This window comes from Cryptomeria japonica, chromosome 4 (assembly GCF_030272615.1).
Source record: "Cryptomeria japonica chromosome 4, Sugi_1.0, whole genome shotgun sequence".
Lineage (NCBI taxonomy): Eukaryota > Viridiplantae > Streptophyta > Pinopsida > Cupressales > Cupressaceae > Cryptomeria > Cryptomeria japonica.
The window spans coordinates 315,092,972-315,113,287 of NC_081408.1; the positions used below are offsets into that span (position 1 = coordinate 315,092,972).

Below are 20,316 nucleotides of genomic sequence, written 5' to 3' on the forward strand. Positions count from 1 at the left end.
TTACTTGTATCTGAATCATTTAATTTTGAGTAAAATAAGATGGTTGAAGTTTCCTTAAGGATTTAAGAAATAGATGGATGAGAGTGAGAGAGACCTGCATTGTTCTTGAAGTCCCCAACAAGTTCTCTGAAGATGAACATCTTTTGTGCATATTCTCACAAGATGCGGAAAAATCCGCAACGACGTTTAATTGAGGTTTTATGTGCACACTGAAAGCAATATGCAAACTTGAACAAGAGATCTTGACATTGTGATCCACGGGATGGAGATATTTGTTTCTTCCTCATCTCAATAGTCATTGGGTCGACTATGGTCATACTCATGTGTGGTAGTTAGTTGACTGAGATGAGTCCAAATTATCCTTATTATTCTCTTAGTAGTAGAATATACATTTTATCTTTCTATACATAGATTATTTCAAAAGAATCAAGTTGCTAGAAGGTTACATGAAGAAAAACTTATGAGAGGCATCTTTATGACCATATATAGTCAATCAAATAAAATTTAGATGGATTAATCTTCCATTGAGAGATTCTTTAAACTTAAGGTGAGGTTCACCTAAATATAAACATACCTATGTGGTTGGTTTGATTATTTCAATATTATGTCATAAAATATTCTAAAGAAGAATAATTTCATTTACGAATTCCAATAAAAGAATTGGGAGGCATATCTAAGATCCACTCAAACAAGAACATTGAAAGAGTCTTGTTACAAGACTTTAGATTCTTGAGTTCAACAAGAGAGAAATAACAATATATTTTTTATTAATTCAAAGATAGACCCATTACCCGTTACTGACCATGTGAAATTCATGGAATTTATTAAATGATATAGAAAAAAATTATAATAATTTTTCTAACCCTAGTGAGACTAATGCCATGGAGCTCTAATGAATTCTCGATGAAAGTAGCAATTAGTAAATGTGACATGACCTAGATATAATAAGTAATATGCAAAATATTATTCAGACTATAGGAGATAGTGGCAAGGTAGGGTGGTTTATCATATTTATCCCTTGTAGATCAAGGGAATATTTCTTCACCTTTTAGGTCCTTACATGAGATCAATGTCATGTTAGTTTGTTTGAATGTTTGGAATAAGGATTATAACTTAAGTTTCATATTGTTTGTATTTGATATAAATTTAGTGATATTTTCACAATAGTTAATATTTTCTTTACTTTTATAGTTCATTGGGTAGTTTAATGGGAAGTTTCCCATATGATATTCTTGGTGCATTTCTATATAAATATCTTTTGAATTAAATGTAAATTATCCTCGCATAATAACAAATAGTGATGCATTCTTAGTAGTTAATGCTAATATTAATACTGGAGAAGGTTGTGATGTTGAACTTGAAGTTTCTTGCAAAAATTTTAATCTAAAAGAACTTGACCCTAACAATCTAGAAAGCTCTCCACTTACTAAATTTCCTACACATTTTTAAGACCATCATTGTAGGACTATTTCAATTTGGAATAATTAAATGTGTTAAGAGTAAATTAGATTTATTCTATTTACTCTAATCAAGTTTACCTAGGATAGCTTTATTTGTCACATGACACAATCATTAATATTGTTCATGCTAGTTACCCTAGAAGTTATTCTAGATGAAGATGAGTTAGTTTTATGCATTGAATTTTGTTGTAGGATAGTTGTATCTACTCCTATATGCTCTCTCATCTTATTGAGCCACATGGCATTACTTGTTCTCTCAATTTTCTAGCCTCTTGCCTATATAAGAAAGCTCACTTGTACATTGTAGCATATCAATTTATTCAATGTTTAGATCTCATTTGGTGCTCATTACTCAATTATGCCATCCTTTTTTGTGTGGTTTGTTGTTGCTTGGTTGTGAAGCTTGGATAACTTCATATTGGGCATCTAATTTTTTCAACATCATATCAAAGCTTTGTCTAGGCAAATTACCTTCCCAATCAAAGAATTGAGCAGTTGATAAGAGATATTTTATTTATCCTCCTACAAACTAGTTTGCAGAGCTGATATAAGTTTGGCGTTCAAAAGAATTTTTAGAAGTCACCTTACTCTATTACTCCTGACTGTAGTGACATTTTCCTCTTTCCATCTATTAGTTGTAGCGACATATACACTTGTAGTGACTAGAAAGAGAGATTTATTCCAGCCATGTTTGAGTTTTAGCTATACATATAAATCTCTCTCTATATCCTTCTCTAGGTAGGTCCTCCTCTCTATCCTTCTCTCTACTTTTCCACTCTCTTGAATTATAAATCCTTTTAAATATCTTTCTTTCTCTCTATCCTTCTCTCTAAGTTCCTCTCCCTCTCTCTCTTTCTCTCTCTATCCCTTATTTTTTTAAAGCTCTTTGTTTCTCCCAAAAGGTCCTCTCTCTCTCTCGAGTTAAATCTTTTTAAATCTCTTTCTCTCACTCTTGACTTAATAGTCTTTTTAAATCTCTTTATTTCTCCCTCTATCCTTCTAAGGTCCTCTCTCTCTCTCTCTCTCTCTCTCTCTCTCTCTCTCTCTCTCTCTCTCTCTCTCTCTCTCTCTCTCTCTCTCTCTCTCTCTCTCTCTCTCTCTCTCTCTCTCTCTCCCTCCCTCTCTCTCTCTCTCTCTCCCCCCTATTAAGCCATCTTAGTTACATCTAATTAGGATGGCTCAAGGGGATGTAATTAGGATAGCTTAAGGGGACATCTAATTAGGAAGGCCTAAGGGAATCTAATTAGGATGGATTAAGGTGACATCTCACTAGAATCGCTTAAGGGGATCTAATTAGGATGGCTTAAGGGGATCTAATTAGGATGCCTTTAGGGAAAATCTCATTAGAATGACTTAAGCAGATCTAATTAGGATGATTAAGTGGATCTCTAATTAGAATGTTTGAAGAGGATCTAATTAGAATGGATTAAGGGGATCTCTAATTAGGACAGGTTAAGTGGACATCTAATTAGGGTGGCTTAAGGGGATTTAATTAGGAGGTTTCTCTCTCTAGATATCTCTCTTTCAACTTAAGTCTTTTTAAATACCTTTCTTTCTCTCTATCCTTGTCTCTAAGGTCCTATCTCACTCACTTGAGCTAAGTCTTTTTAAATCTCTTTCTCTCTAAAATGATTTGTCTTTTTTAACTTTCATTGTCTTTCTCTCTCTACCCTTAGATCCCTAAGGTCCTCTCTCTCTCTCTCCCTCTCCCTCTCTCCTTAAGCCTTTTTAAAGTTATTTCTCTCTATATATCTAAAAATCCTTCTCTTGATTTAAGCCTTTTTAATTCTCTTTCTTTCTCTCGCTATTCTTCTCTTTGGGGTCCTCTCTCTTGAGTTAAGTCTTTTTAAATTTCTTTCTCTCTCTATCCTCTGATCTCTAAGGCTCTCTCTCTCTCTCTCTCTCTCTCTCTCTCTCTCTCTCTCTCTCTCTCTCTCTCTCTCTCTCTCTCTCTCTCTCTCTCTCTCTCTCTCTCTCTCTCAACTTAAGTATTTTTAGAGTTATTTCTCTCTATATATCTAAATATCCTTCTCTTGACTTTAGTCTTTTTAAAGTTCTTTCCTTCTCTTTCAATCCATCTCTCTAAGGTTCTTTTCTCTCTTGGCTTAAGTCTTTTTAAAGATCTTTCTCTCTCTCTCTCTCTCTCTCTCTCTCTCTCTCTCTCTTGACTTAATAAGTCTTTTTCAAACTCACTCTTTCTTTTTCTCTCTAGCCTTAGATATCTAAGGTCTTCTCTCTATCTCTTTAGTTGAGTATTTTTAAGTCTCTTTCTCTCTCTTGATTTTTGTGTGTAGAATAGACTTAACAAGTAGAAATTTCTCAAGCGGGAGTCAAGCCAAATTTAAATATTGGATAAAATTTCATTGAAGAGCACATAGTTGAAGATAGGGTGGAGACCCAAATTGAAACAATGCATTTTGGAGAGGGGTCAAGATCACTTCCTTCTATTGGTATGGATGAGCATACCAATCTAGCTAAAGAGTTGAAGCTTAAATTTTCTTATAGAAATTTAGATCATTAACATGAAATGGATATGGATAAATTGACAGGTTATGCCCAAAAACCTGTGTATACTAGTAGGAGGTCAATGAATAAATCTGTAAAATAAATAATCATTGCTCATTTCAATCATCTTGGTGCACTTGAACAAACCTAGCTCCTATCACTTTTACTTCTTCATAATGAAATGAAAGATCCATTACAATTGTTGGGTGTATATTCAACATTGAAAAAGAGGAAAGATAAATGAACCTATAGAAAGGGATTGTTGAAAATGTTAAAAACGGTTTAGATTCCATTGGGAAATGATGTTGATTAGCAGATAAGGCAATTTGAAGAAGAGTGATGTTGACATCTATTTTAAATGAAAAAATAGAAAGAAAAAGAGAAATCTCTTCTCTTTCAACTAAAATTGGTTTCAATAGAAACACAATATCAAATTATATGAAAAGGAGAAAGGTTTTGGATGATAGTTTAGAAGGTAATTGGGCAATTATGAGTAGAGCTACTCAATTTGATAGAATTGAAGATTTTGTTAGGAACTTGATCTCAAATTTTTTGAGTGATCAATGCTCGTCCATCATCAAATAGTAGACATGTCATTAGACATAGGATTAGGCCCAATTATTATAAAAATCATATAGAAAATTGGCTATACATAACACAACATGAGATCTATGGGAACTTTTGTAGTTTAAATCCATATAATGTGAATATAAACAAGGATTTTGAAACTTGTTGTTGTCCTTATCATATTTAATTTGATCTCTAGAATATCAAGTGTTTCAAAATATGAGAGAAGAAAGTGATGGCTTTCAAATGCACCTCCTCAATGGGTAAGTCAATTCACAAAATCCATGTTATGTGATAAATTAGATGATGACAATACTACTGATGAAATAAACTACATTAAAGGATATTGTGAAACATGTGGAAATTTAGCTAAAATGCCTTTGAGAATAAAAGATCTACAAACCCAAAAAAGATAGTAAATTGCAAGAGTTACAAGTATGTAAAGTGTGAAACAAATTTTGAGATAGAATCTACAAGGTTAAACTATGTAGAAGACGAGATACCTATTGCAACATTTATAGAAAATTTTCAAAAATTGATACAACTATACATACAACATGTCATTTTTGCTAAGTAAGAGTCAAAATAGAATAAAACATTAAGAGATACTTTCCCACCTAGAATAATTCTATCAATATTAAACTTTATATTAAATTACTCTTTTGTACATCAAAAAGAAATTCAATTAGATTATTACTTTTCAGAGTAGATCACTATTATGGTGCATTTGTTTTATCGACATGCACAATCAAAATTTTATGGTATTGGAAATACACATGATGAACAAGTCATTAAGAAATAATATCACTTTTATATTAGTGATGATAAAGTGGTTGACATACTTTTTGCACAACAATTTTTAACAATTTTTTTTGAGACTTTAGCAAGTAGGGGCATAAAAATTGAAAAGCATTTTGTATGGTCAAATGGATGTGTGGCATAATTCAAATCATCATGGGCATTTTATGTACTATGTCGATATCATTAAAATCACAAAATACCACATGTTTGGGAGAATGGGCTTGGAAAGGGTGAACATGATGGTGTAGGAGCTTGAATCAAATATTCTCTAAGAAATCATCAAGTGAGTTATTTAGAAGATCATATAGACGATGCACATGATGTTGTTAAATGGTGTAAGAAAAAATTTGCATAAAATTAGGTTGAAAAATCTTCATGAATGAACAAATAAATTCCTTATAGTATTTTGGGAGATATCAAGTATATATAAATATTTGAGTTTCAAAAGTTTTTAATTTGAACATATGTTTTTTTTTTGTTTTCAATTTTAAATGAATCTCTATTAATTTATAATTGTTATTTATTTTTTACATCTAGGCATAGATAGAAGATTGATGCATGGATGTGGGAGGGTAGAGAAAAAAATTTCTTTGCATTCTATCATGAGTTCATATCATCACCCTTGACGGACATTATACATGAGGGATTACTCTTGTTTATGTGATAAGTGTATTTCAGAAAAATTTACACATGTAATAACCAACAATTTGGTATGTACTTTGATTGAGTGATTTTGGGGGGGGGGGGGTCTCTTGTGCTTTTATTCTCTTGTGTTCTCTCCTTTTACTACTATGGGTTCTCCTAAGTTTCCTCTCTTAACTCTTCATAATTATGCTACTTGGAAAATTGATGCATGGAGTAAACTTATGGAAAAATGAATCTCATTACATTTATGGTATTACTTCTCCCACCAATCCTAAGGTTCATCTTGTTGTTCACTTGTTTTAGCTCACTAAAAATATCATGGTAATCGGTACCTTAAGAAAGTATGTATCAAAGGATCTCATCTTTCATATTGAAAAATGTACCTTAATTAAGGATGCTTGGCAAAAGTTTCAAGACTTGTATGGTCAAGTTGATGAGATTAGGGGATATCAGATTGATAGTGATCTTACCATGTTAGATCCCAAGAAATTTGATACTATACAAAATTATGTCACTAAGACAAATGATTTGAGGACACAACTCAAGGATTGCGGCATTGATAAGAAGGATACTCAATTGATCTTGAATTTGATGGGAAAGCTTCCACAAGAATATGCAACATTTGTTTCTAGTTTCTAAACCCATAGGATGACAATGGGTTCAAGCTACACAATGCCTACATTTGATGCTTTCACTAAAATGTTGATGATGGAACAAACTAAGTTGATAAGCATGGGCAATCTTAATACTTCAAAGTCTCAAGCATTAGTGGAAAATCAAGGGAACAAAGGAAACATAGGAAATGACAACTCAAACAAGAAGAAATGGCAATCAACGCCTAAGGAAAGAGAACCACCTTCTCCACAACAAGGAGAATCATCCTCTTCCAAGAAGGACAATTCACCAAAGAGGGAGAGACCTACTTGTGCCTACTGTAAAAAAATTGGTCATGAAGAGCATCGTTGCCATTCTAAGAAGATTGATGATCTCACACATATCCTAAAAAAACACAACATTGATTTGCCTAATGCCTACAAGAAGGAGGATTCATCAACTTCCACTTTCTCTCACTCAAAAGGGAAAGGGAAAGCATTCATGGCCTCAACAAGTGGGAAGACTCTGATGTTGGTGGAAATAAAACTATGGGCCCTAGTTCCAAGACCAAAAGCAGGAGCAACAATAAGGGTACCTTGAGGTTCATTATGGAAGAATTGGAAGAAATCAACAAGGTTATCATCTAGAAGAACAAGGAGCTGGTGCACTTGCTTAATTGAGTGTTTGTTTGTGTTTTGTTTTGTTTCCTGTTGTTTCTTTTTGCTTTTGTGTTCGGTCTGGGGTGTTCCCCTATTTTGTTGTTGGTTTCTGTTTGTTGGCTAATGGCCAGGTTCTATAAAACTCTTGGTTTTGGGTCCATGTAAAACTTGTTTATCTTTATCAAAATAAGTGGGAAGAATCACTCTTTTAGGAAAAGAAAATGACAATCTCTTTGTGCTACTACAAGTCATGATTCAGGGAGATGAATTCTAGATTCGGGAACTTCTCATCATATGGCATCTTTGAAGTCTATGTTCTCTACATTTGAGCCTTGTGCCATGCCACAGATTTTCATGGGCAATCATACATACATGGATGTGATTGGGAAAGGATCTATTGCCATTAGGGATAACTCCTTTGATGATGTGTTGTGTGTACTCCACTTGACAAACAATCTCCTTTCCATCTATCAAATCACATATGGGGCAACTAAGAGAATTGTGGAGTTCACACTTGACTCAGTTTTCATTAGAGACTTGGAGACTCGAGCTATCATTGCGGCTGGGGTGGTTGATCATGCATCTCGGTTATACTCCTTTTCAAATTTTGTTGATAAGGATGATTTCACATAAGATGATTCTACACATGATGATCACACTTCTTGTAATGATTCAGATGTTGAGGAGAGCTTTGGGTACTTGAACTTGGGGATTCTCACATGTGACCCCGTTCTTGAGACTTGTGTTTCATCTCCTCTTATTGATATCACACCACCTATTGCACCTGATGATGTAGATAGTGCGACAATTTTTCTTTCTTGTGATTCAGTGCAGTAGGATATACCTTGTCTTCTAGCTTCAATTTCATGGGATGAGTACTTGACAGACATTGTAGGTTTGGGAGACATCATTGATGATATTCATCTTCTCTTTGATGAAGATGATCCTTCTTTGATTGTTTCAAGGGAACACTCTGACCCTCTTGTTCATTCTCTACATGATCATTCTTTTGAGGTTGCCCTGATTATGGATACTTATGTACAATAGTTGGAGGGGGTCTCTTTATGCTTAGAGGAGACATGTGAGTCTTTAGGACTTCTTCTACATTCATCTCCACTAGATCTTAGAGTGCTTTTTCCATTAGTGTGCATAAGTTCACCACCTTTGGAGGGGGTCACCTTCAACATCGACATAGGGACACTTGAGCAGCTTTTAGAGACTTCATTCATCATGTTTTTTTTTCCTACATCTTCCCTTCATGATTGTGGAGACTTCATGGATACACCTTTGGTTTTGTTTCTTCCCAAGGGGAGGAATGTTGTTTGACATTTGTGGAGGAGTTTCTTCATTCATTCTCGAGCTTCTACCATTGGTGTAGATTCTACATTGAGGGGGGGCTACCTAGCTTCTCTTCTTCTCTCATTTGGGGGGACTTTTTCCTCACATGGGGTTTGTCCTTCATATACTTCTATGAGAATTCTCTTGTATAGTTTTTATCTCTATTTTGGGGGAGGCTTTTTTCCCATTGGGTTTTTCTCTCTTTCCCCTCTTTATGAGAGATTTAATTGCATTGGTTTGCATGCATTTGAATTTGTACATGGGTAGCTATATATGGCCTCGTAGCTGGGACCCATCTTGCATTGCTTAGTTGCATTGTAGACTTAAGTGCATTCCCTTAAGTTGCACTTAAGGGGAGGGGTGTTGGTGTAATTAATTATTCATGTTGGATTACACCTTACTTAAGTTTACTTAGGATAATGCATTTCATAGTAGTTTGGGTATGAGACACTTGGGTGTTTGTGCCACATTGGGATAGTGTGTGTAGGAGAATTTCTACCTTTTGTGGTCTTATTGTTATATTCCACATTTGGTGGGTATTCCACCTCATGTGGAATATTATATTATTTCTCCTACCTACCACACCTATTTCCTACCTACCCTATTTTCTTATTGAGCCGCATGTCATGTTTGTGTGCTCACATATCCATATAGCCTTGTCTATATAAGAAGGCTCATATTCATTGTATGCAACTTAACAATTGATCATTTATCTATTAACAAGAATAAAGTTTATTCTTGTCCTATATTTTGTCTCTCTATTGTACTTTTCATTGAGCTCTTGATCTTGGCAAAATATCACAGATTTAGTCTAGAAATTTCTACTTCTTTTATAAATTTTCCATGTAAATTTAGTGTAGAGATATTTTTGCACTTATATAGTAGAGTCTAGAAACATTGAAGGTGTTAGTTATTATTTATTGTCTTGCAAATAAGAGAGGAAGAAGCTAACAAAACCTAAAATGAGTGATGGAATGTTGTTTCTCGCAGGTGAACATTTGAATGTGTGTGTGTGTGTGTACATATACAAATTACCATACATTATATTATACATTGAGTGAAAACATTATGTACACATGTCTTACCTTAGGTTTATGTTGTTTATTGTACAATTTTAGTTGTTGTGCAAGTGATATATCTCAAACAAGTTAAAATGTTTTTACATGGGATTCATTTTATTGATTATCAACATGAGAACAAGGTATATCAGTATGGTCACCTAGTAATTTCTATTCCCCTACAACTTCATGTAGTTCCTCATGCACGTGATCTATAGAACAATGGAGACTGGATAGTGATGATCATCAAAAAATATTACATGTTATTGAAGAGAGGGTTGAATCCTAAGTTGTTTGAGTTAGATATTCATGATTTGAGTTCAAGTATATATACAAATGTTCAAGTATACGTATGTAACTCTTGAGAACTTATAGTAATATTTGAACTCCATTATTTTAGTTACTTATAATATGTTGATGACATTTATATTTTCAATTTGCCTAGAGACAAATTTATGATTGAATTAATGATAATAAATTACACGGTGTAAGTTAATTTAGATGTTCTTAGGATCCAAACTTAGATGTGAAGTATGTATGTTGATTCCATTTGAGTTTAAATTACAATTTAAGGACATCAACTCCTAAATTATTTGTGACACTAAATTATATTAAATGTGATTCTTCTAAAAATCCATGAAATACTATTTAATAAAGTGTACTTAAATTATATTAGCTAACATATTGATGATTGTTCATTCACATCCCATGTTGAGCATATGAATGCTTATCCTTCTTCACATGTGATGATAGTTTATATGTGAATGATACCTTATTGACTTCTCATATTAATTTAATTGATACATCATTACTTTCTCCTACACTACATGATGATATTATGACTCTTAGTGAGGAGCCTTATACCAAGATTATGAAAGGGTGTAATGGTACATGCATTCATATGAAATAATTTTGTTTTCTAATTAGTGAGTTTCTATTAAATATCTTAGTACCTAGAGCTTTATAATTATTGGATTCATTTGTTTTCTCTATATCTCATTTACTTTTTTATTTAGTGAATTTTTATTGGATTTTTTTATCTAGTCCTAATTCATGTAAACATTAGTATGGAGTTAAAAATTTGATATGATGCTTAATTACACATATTGACATATTTTGATATCCAATGTGTGCTATTAACAATGATTTTATCTTTATTACTTGTACCATGTGTATTTAATACTTTATCATTTATGAAGTTATGAGACATATTCAAGTGGCATATATGTAGTATCTGCATTATTCATGATTTGATGCACTTATCTATTGACATGACATACATCATTTTTATTTGTACACATCTACATGCTTGATTTGAAAATTTTTGTCAAACCTAATACAATTTTAAAACAAGATTTCAATTCCAAAAATCTACAATACGTATGTATGATATATATTTAAATGTATATACACTGAAACTATATGTAATCATACAACAATTTTTAATTTTTTACATATAAACATATAGTTTAAATGTACTTGAAACATGTACATTTATATATAACATAACATATATCTATAACATAATATGTTTTTAATGTAACATATATAAATTCCATTTATTTGAATGAGTTCTCTAAATAGATAACATAAAGACAAACATATATGTACATAGATGAACATAAACATAAACATAAGAAAACATGTACATAGATCATGATTATAAGCTTAATCACACAATTGTACATGTATATATATCATAAGATGCAAATGCACATGTCAAGAGTTGGACTTACTTTGAGCTTGGGGGAAATTTAGGAAATGGAGAGTTGGTTTTGTTTTACAAGGGAAACTAGCTAGTTTGGTGTTCTCTCTTTCATAGTAAGGATTGAGAAGAGACCGTTTGGCATTCATCTTGTCTACTTGAGAAGTTTGGGAGGGATATTGGAGGAGCTTACTTTGTGAAGGATTCAAAGGCTCACGTTTTCTCTCATCTAATTTTTTTCAAAACATTATCCAAGCATGTTCTTTATCCGCTTGAAAGTCATTTTTTATAATTTTGGTTGATAATATACTCGCATATTATATGTATAGGAAATGCTTTGTTTATTGAAATAATTGTATGATAATATGGAAAAACCTATTTTTGGTTTAGATATTAGTTTATTATCAATATGAATATTAGCTTGATGTGCATATGGAATCATGTCTATTTTCCATCTTATGTGTGTCTATATACCTGTATATATTATTTTGTGAGATTTATGGAACATAAAAGTTGTTCTTCTCTTTATAGAGAATTATTGTTTTATTGATTAACATTGGATAAGTATCATGATAGAATATTTGAGATACTTATATACTCAAGAAATTATGGTCTAATTACTAGTTACAAGATAATGCAAGAAGAATATTTGGTCAAATGGGTTCTCGGAAAAGAGTTATGTTTCTAAATTTACAAGTTTGTAATCTATGTTATTAAAAAGTCTTATAAATACTTTCGCATGGACTAAGGGTCGTAACCTAGAACCTAAGTTGCAGATAGAAAGAGGGAGTCTATTATTGATAGTGTAGTTTAATGAAATTCATGTTTGGTTTACAATTGTTTTTGTGTCTTGACTAGAGAGTCGAAACTTTTTTAAACCCTAGGATGAGAGTACTCTCCAAGTCGAGTAAGAGGTGAGTCAACTTATGAGTATTTTAAAATATTAAACTTTGGCCAAAGTGTTGTATTTGTCACTACACACAACTAGTTAGTTCACAAGTGTCACCAGATTATAGATCTTCTAGACTTGCAATACTTAGTTAGAAGATAGTCTATAGTAGTATGGTTAGAATGAGATATGTGGCATACGACACCGATATTCAGATGGCTCAAGACAGGGCCCCTTTTCTATACTCCTCGTGAAGGGTAAGGCTACTTCTAGTAGGACAGTGTGTGGGAGACTATTGGTCTGTGGTTGGAAGAATAGCACTTGGATGATGCTCACTCTCATTCAGTTGACTAGCTGAGGCTTGCAAGGCAGATATAGGGTTCCTAAGTGGGTAACTTTGGAAATTTTTGTTTAGGCTATGTAATGTAAAATTTTCAATGCAATGAAAAGAATTGATTACCTTTCCATAAATTTTTATGTGGATATATTTATGCATTCAATTAAATGATTGTTTGACATAAAAGCGTTTTTTTTTCATGATTTACTACCTCTTGATTTTTAAATTATAAAAAGTAAATTGAGTTTAATTCTTTAACGTTAAATTCTATAATCATTACAAAAATTAATAAAAATATACATAAATTGTAAATCTAACAACTCTTATCCTCGGAATGATAAGAATCAAAATGATTAATTTTAAAATTATATTATTTTCAAATATATCAGTAATCCAACATCTAGATACAGCAAATAGAGATGATAACTATCAACTTGTACCAGTAATCTTGTTATATACAAGACTTATTTGTGTATGTGAATATATAAATTACATATTCGTTTATTTATGCTCACGAGCTAATACTGAAATCAGCACGCACTAGAGACTCTTAAGCTTACTAACTAACAGAAAGAAGAAGAGAGGAGTTATATAAAGAACGGATTAAATAAGGAACGCTCATATTATTATACTATGGCCCTAAGAAACAGCTTATACGTCGATTAATATGAACCTGGGGGTTATAAAGATAAGTAGCTAGACGAGGAGAGGCGAACAGTTTGAGAGGAACATTCCTGTGAATTGAGACTTCATATTTCTCACTCATGTCCAAATCTTGGGGTTCTTCACCAGATGGAAGCGACCAATCAAATGCATGAACAAAGCTTGCAAGCGCAAAATGAATCATACGGAGGCCCAGATTATAGCCCGGGCACATTCTTCGCCCTGCACCGAACGGTATTATTCGGAAGTCCCTTCCATGCAGATTAACAGGATTGTCCACAAAGCGATCTGGATCAAATTCCAGCGGCTTCTCCCACGCATCTGGATCTCTTGCTACGGCCCACACATTCACCATTACGTGTGAGTTGGGGGGAATTAAATACCCCATTATCTTGCTTGAAAATTTTGGGGATGCGTGAGGAAGCAATAGTGGCGTTGGAGGATGCAGTCGAAGAGTTTCCGTCACAACCGCTTCCAAATATTTGAGGTGAGGAAGATGAGATTCTGTTACTCTCTCTTCCATTCCCACGCATGCATCCACTTCGTCTCTCACTTTCTTCATCAGATGGGGATGGCGAATCAGCTCGGACATCGCCCATTCCACCGTGCGGGTAGCCGTGTCGGTTCCTGCCGCAATCATGTTCTGCATTAATCACCATACGCAATGAACTTCTGAACATATATAATCTTAGAAATTAAGAATGCTCAATAGATTCTTGGAAAAACATATGAAATGGAAAAACATACAGAGAATAGACTGATATACATTAATATGTAGATTAATGGGTTGGTGTGCATACTAATAAAATGCCTTTGATATTAGACTCGGAAAGTTGGCCTCCTTCTTCGACAGAACTAGATTTGAGTTCATAGAGAATTTGCAAAAAGTCCTTGTTGTCATTGTCCTCTCTAAACAGAAGCATGCGCTTCTGTTCCTCCATCTTCCTCACTAGAAACTCATCAAGGCGCTTCTTCAAACTCTTGGCCTGATCAAGAGAACCACCCAACCCAATCCAATCTAAGAAAGTAACGAAATCTCCAATCCTAAAACGACCACCCTCGATTAAGAATTCCTCCATTAGCTCTCTGAAATGTTGGGCCTCTGCATTATTCTCATCAAATAGTCTCATCCTCAGCGTCATCTCTCCAATAACGTTAGAAGTAAAGACATTAACAAAATCTCCCACATTTATAGCACTGGCTCGTTGTTTAAAGATAGAGGCGAGCAACAGTACCATCTCCTCTTCTCGGAACTGCTGCCACTTGAGCAGACATTTGGGGGTCAAGAGGTGGAAGATACAGAGTTTTCGCAGCATAGGCCACTGGGAAGACATGGTGATGTCGCTCCTATCGTACAAGAGAATATCTGCAGCCGCTCCCATGTTTTCCGGTCTGTTAGCGAAATCGGAATCAAAAGTCTTGAGAATGGCAACTGCAGCCTCCTGTGAGGAAGCTATGAGAGCGGGAGTGGTGCCTAATTTGAGATACATGAGGCCACCATAGCGCTTGGAAAGAGCGTGGAGAGACTGGTGGGGATTCGAACCGAGGTCCAGCAGGTTACCCAAAATAGGCAGCCCTCGCGGGCCTGGTGGGAGCTTTGCCTTTTCTCCATTCAGTAAATAAAGACAGGCTACCAGCGCTAGGAGTGCTAGCGTTACTGAAACAGCGAATAGGGAGGGAAATGAAACAAACTTGGAAACATCCATTTTGGGATCTGGGTATTCATTTGGATCTTAGTTCTAGTAGTGCTGGATATATATTGGAAAATATGGTTAGTAGTAGACCTGAAGCTCCACTTGAACAAGAACGCGTGTCCTGCGACTAACCACTCTCAACAAATATTGCGCTGCTTACACAGTTTTAAGAGTGCACAAGTGTTCATCGCGTTCTTTCTCTTACTTTGTCTTCCGCAATCTTCTGATGTCAAAGCGCAGCGCAACAGCCAGATGAAATTTCTGAGATGCTTTCGTCCATTTCGATTTCACAGTTAAATAGTCAATGGTAATCCGTTAACGTATTAAAATTTGCTATTGATTTTTCGGCTATTTGATGATCACAAACAGACTAAACTTTACTTAAAGTCAATAATAGTTGCTTTCACTTCTATTTATACATGTTATATATATTTGTAGGTTTTTTCTCTTATACTTATTTCTTTTCGTCGACAGATCTATATCAGAATTTTTTATTTGATTTGATCACTTCTATTAATATATGATATATATTTGCAGGTTTTTCCTCTTATACTTATTTCTTTTCATGACAATTTTGTATTTAATTTGAATTTAAAATATCATTTGGAAGAGAGTGAAGATTTAATTACTTTTCAGAAAATAATGTTTAACAAATTATTATTTTTTTTTTCAAATGATTATTTATTGTGATAACACAGAGATTATTTTCATTGTGACATCATTTTACGAAGATAAGGATAGCGGTATACTAGATTTTATGCATAAAGTCTTTCATTATCTAATTTGAATAGAGAGACATTTTCTTGAAGTTTCCAAAGATTTTTTTTAGTTTGAATGAAAAAATTCTAGAAGTTTGAAGTGATCTCTCTAATTTGAAAAATAGTGCTTAACAGTTAAATGTATTTGTCTACTATCTATCAACTATTATCTCATTAATTTGAAAAATAGAGCTTAATAGGTAAATGTATTTATCTACAATCTACCAACCATTATCTCTCTAACAGGGCCACTTCCTATTGTGACATAACCTTATCTACATATAAGACTCGTGGTATAGTTAACTATATAGATGTATATAACTCAATTTTTTTATGTAATTTGATTTTGAATAGGATGAAATTTCAGTAGTTTATAGATATTTTTTTACAATTTGATAAAATAGCACTCAACAAATAAATATATGAACATATAACCAATTAGGCATTATGTCACTAGGAGGACCATTTCAATGGTTACATCATCCTATTAATATAAGAATAATAACATATTAAGCTATATGTTAGCATGGACCAAACCCTCAAACCAATCTAATACCATTTCTTTTGTTGGAAGTATTTTGAAGGAGATTTAAGGCTTTGTTGACACATAAAAAGTCATGAAATATTATCCTTTCCTTGTGAGGGTGATTTGACATGCCTCCATTGGGAGAGAGTGCAAAAAATGAGCCCAAGATAACAAAGATTACAACTCTCTTTCGAATCAACATATACCTTTAAATAAAGAAGTTTTATTGAAAGCTGATGTCATCATGAGCTCTAAATAAAGGGATTTGTTGTAATTTTTGAACTTTAAGGGACCTTTGAATGATGGACCATTTGATGTCATCACACTATTCTTCACTATTGGTGTATGCATTTAGGCTGTACACAATTTCTTAAGTTCACTTAGGAAATAGGTAAATCTTCTAGATGCATAGCTGTATATTAGCTATCAGGTTAGATATATCATTTTTTGTGCGGGTCATACCTACTTTTATTATTGATTGGCACATATGTCCTTATTGTCTAAACACTACTCTTTTGAATTCTGCTTTATAAGCTACACATTCTTAAAGAGCTCATTCTTATCAATGCATTGTGTACATTGGCTGGTGAAATAGCTTATGATTGCTTCTCATTATTTGGTGAAGGTTTGTGTTTTTAGCTTGCAACACAAGCTCCTAGGTGCATTGATATGATATCAGATCGACTTTGACTGTAGCCCATTCCGCTCAGTGAGTTTTCACCATGTCAAAGATCTAGTGTTTTTTCTGTGGGGTCATTAGTTGAAGCGATTATATGCCATTGTCATTTGACAAAATCTGTTTTTCCTTCCAATTCTATTGTTCAGTTTGTTTGTAGAGATTGATTTGGAGGTCATTAGTTTGGCGATTTGTATATTTTACCAGCATTACTTTTGGAAGCCGTGGTAAATGTGTTGTTGGGAACCTTTGCTTTGACTTGGCAGTTTATCGCAGCACACGTTGGTTGGTAAATGATTTGGTAAATGATTTGGGGAGTGTGCATCTACTGATTGCTTTGACAATTTTTTTTATTGTCGTTTCTTAGTGATTGATCGATCCACTTCATTACAAAGTTCTGCGAAATATTTTTTGAGTTTTCTTTGCACTCATCGAGCCTACCTTGCTTTGTTTGGAGATTTCGATTTTTGCTTTGGATCGGGCTTATTCCCTTAATGCTTGTAGAAGTATTTTGATCACAGGTTTGTGGTAATTCGTGGCTAATTCTTATGGAGCATCAGTATTTTGGTCACAGGCTTCCAACTCCTCCATGCAGGAGGATTCGAAATATCTCTCATTGTTTTCAGTAGCCAAGCCAATTTGTTTGAACTTTATACTATTAAAGTCATGTGAAAAATATTTGCCTCAATTTAGGGTGCTACTCTCCCATGCGCACAAGAGGATCTTGTGGTGGGCCCAGTTACTATGTGGTGAAAGAATTTTGTTGGGACTTTTATCCCACATGTCTTGTATGCAGAGTTTTTTCCTGTTAATATAGTTTTCTTTACATTAGTCTTGAGCTAAAGTTCACACTTCAAACTCTTTCTTAAAATGATAGCGAAATCATTGTGATTGTTTGATGTGGTGTTAGCGGTGTCATTGTTGACTTGGTCTTGACATTTTCAACCATTTCTCAATCTTAATTTAAATTTTGTCAATCTTTGGGGGCGATTGTAGTGCCAAAGAGTTCCTAAATAGGCCTGTTTTTTTCAAACTCACATAGCTTTTGTATACAAAGTCTATTTTTGATAAACACAATATTGTCAAAAAGCTACTTCAACAAACTATATTATGTGGAGGTACTTTTTAATATTTTACTATTTTATTTCAACCTTTATAGCTTGAAGTTACCAGTTCTTATTGTTACTCTTTGGGAAAAATTGGTGTTGTTTGGGAATTGAAAATTTTCTTTCTATCTATTTTGGGGGTGTGTATAGTGCTTTTTAGTCGTTTGTGTGTGCCCAAATAAATTATCCCAGACCCATGGATTGAGCCACTCACACCACATAATTATCACTCATAAAAGATAAATATGGCCCAATTGTTGCAATCTCAAGGTCTTTGGCAAATGTTGGATGCCATCCAACTTGAGTTCACTAAGGAATTTGAAAAGTTTTCTCATCTAAACAAATTGGATGAGGTGTAAGATCTCATAGGTCTTCATGTCTTACATTACCTATTGTTTCATATTACTGAGTATGACATACCTAAAGAGGTGTGGGATAAGCTTGTAGAGTTGTATGGGAAGATCAATTAGTTCAGGATCTTGTAGCTTGAAGTTGATCTCACCTCTCTCTCTCTCTAGATGAGTTTCCCACTATTCAAGATTAACTTGCATAGTTCAAACTAATATTATCATAGTTGAAATGATGTGGTCAAGAGAAATATATCTTCTTGATCTTGTCTAAGCTTGGACACCCTTTCCAAATGTTTACCTCTACCTTCTATTCTTCCATGGATTCTATGGGAGATGATCATAAGATGCCTTCTTTTGAGTTGTTTTGTAATTGTTTGACTAGGGAGCAGACCAAGTTGATATAGATGGATGCTCTTCCTAAGAGTCATGCTTTGATATCTCAATATTGCATGAGAAAGGGTACTAACATGATGTCCAAGATGGATTCGTCTACTGTGAATGAGCCTACCTCCAAGCCTAAGGAAAAATATGATTAGAAGACTACTCCTCCTCCTAACTCAAGAGAATCATCTTCTAAATGTACGAAGGAGAACTATTTCTTTTGTGGTAAAACAATACATAGTGATGCACATTTTTTTATGAGGTTCACATTAGAGGAAGCTATTAGGAAGCATTTGATTGTCATGCCTACGTTTTCTTCCTTGGGAAAAGGGTAAGCTCTTTTAGATAGGTTTTTTTTCTCTACCAGTTTTTGTTGGATTATTGATTATAACATGACTCATACTATGGATTTTCTTGATTCTCTTTAAGATAGTCCTACTTTACATATTGCTATTGGGAACTCTTCTCAGATTCCAATTTTGGGGATAGGCTCAATTCTGATGCATGATGGTAGCATTGGGGATATTCTTCTTGTTCTTGAAATTTCATCTAATCAACTTTCCATCTATCAAATTTTTCATCAAGGTGATGAAAGACTTGTTGATTTCTCTCCAATAGATGTGACTATTGAGAGATGAAAGATCCTGAGAAGGTCATTACTACAGGCACAATTGATCATGTAGCCCTTTGTTTAGGTTTTATGGGTGTGAGTCTTCATCAAAATCATTCCTTATTAATCATGCAGATTCTACGAGTAAGTTTTGGTTTAAATAGTTTGGGCACCTAAATTGTAGATATATCCAACATATGAGTACACAAAAATTAGTGATTGGTATACCTAATATTTCTTGTTCAGATGGAGTTTATCAGGGTTCTTCTCTTGGAAAAAAACATCATAGGGGTCCATTTTCAAAACTTGTCACCACACGAGATTCAACTCCATTTTAGTTGGTGCATAGTGACCTCATGTCATTCCCTACTCTTTAATTTTAGGGGCTAGTATATGCTCACCTTCATTGATGAATTTTCTAGGAGCACATGGGTGTAGTTTTTGAAGTAAAAGGATCAGTTTCTTTGATATTTCATAGCCTTTCTTTCATTTGTGGTGAACCAGTTTGGACATTCCCTTTAGAAGATTCACATAGATAATGGGTGGAGAATGTCAAATTATTCGAAGACTTATGTCATGCTCGAGATATTCTTCATAAACACAAAACTCCATACCCTCATGGGAAGAATGGTGTGTCCATGTAGGAGAATAGATGGCCAATTGTATGCTACAATATAGGTCCATGGCTGCATCATTTTGGGAAGAGGATATCAATTGTGATAGCTACGTTCAAAATTGTATGCCTCACAAGGTAATGCGAAATATGACTCCTGAGGAGGGTTGGTCTCATGTCAAGCCCAAGGTTTCCTACTTCAAATTATTTGGCAATAATACATGGATATTCATTCTAGATGGTAGGCATAAGTCAATAGAGAAGAAGAGTCAGTGATTCATCTTTGTTGGCTATTATGAGAATGTGAAGGGTTATCATTTATTTGGTCTCAATACTCAAGAGGTATATTTTTTCCATGACGTTCAATTTAATGAGTCTCTC

The 20,316-nt window shown here is 34.0% G+C and overlaps 1 protein-coding gene across 1 annotated transcript; it reads right to left on the reverse strand.

Annotated features, from left to right (window-relative positions):
- Positions 1–13,189: 13,189 nt before the first annotated feature.
- On the reverse strand, positions 13,190–14,927 carry LOC131043535 (flavonoid 3'-monooxygenase CYP75B137). Its single transcript, XM_057976749.2, has 2 exons — positions 14,022–14,927; positions 13,190–13,864 (listed from the first exon to the last, which is right to left on the reverse strand). The coding sequence occupies exons 1-2, from the start codon at positions 14,925–14,927 to the stop codon at positions 13,190–13,192; spliced, it is 1,581 nt and encodes a 526-aa protein (XP_057832732.2).
- Between the last annotated feature and the right edge of the window lie 5,389 nt (positions 14,928–20,316).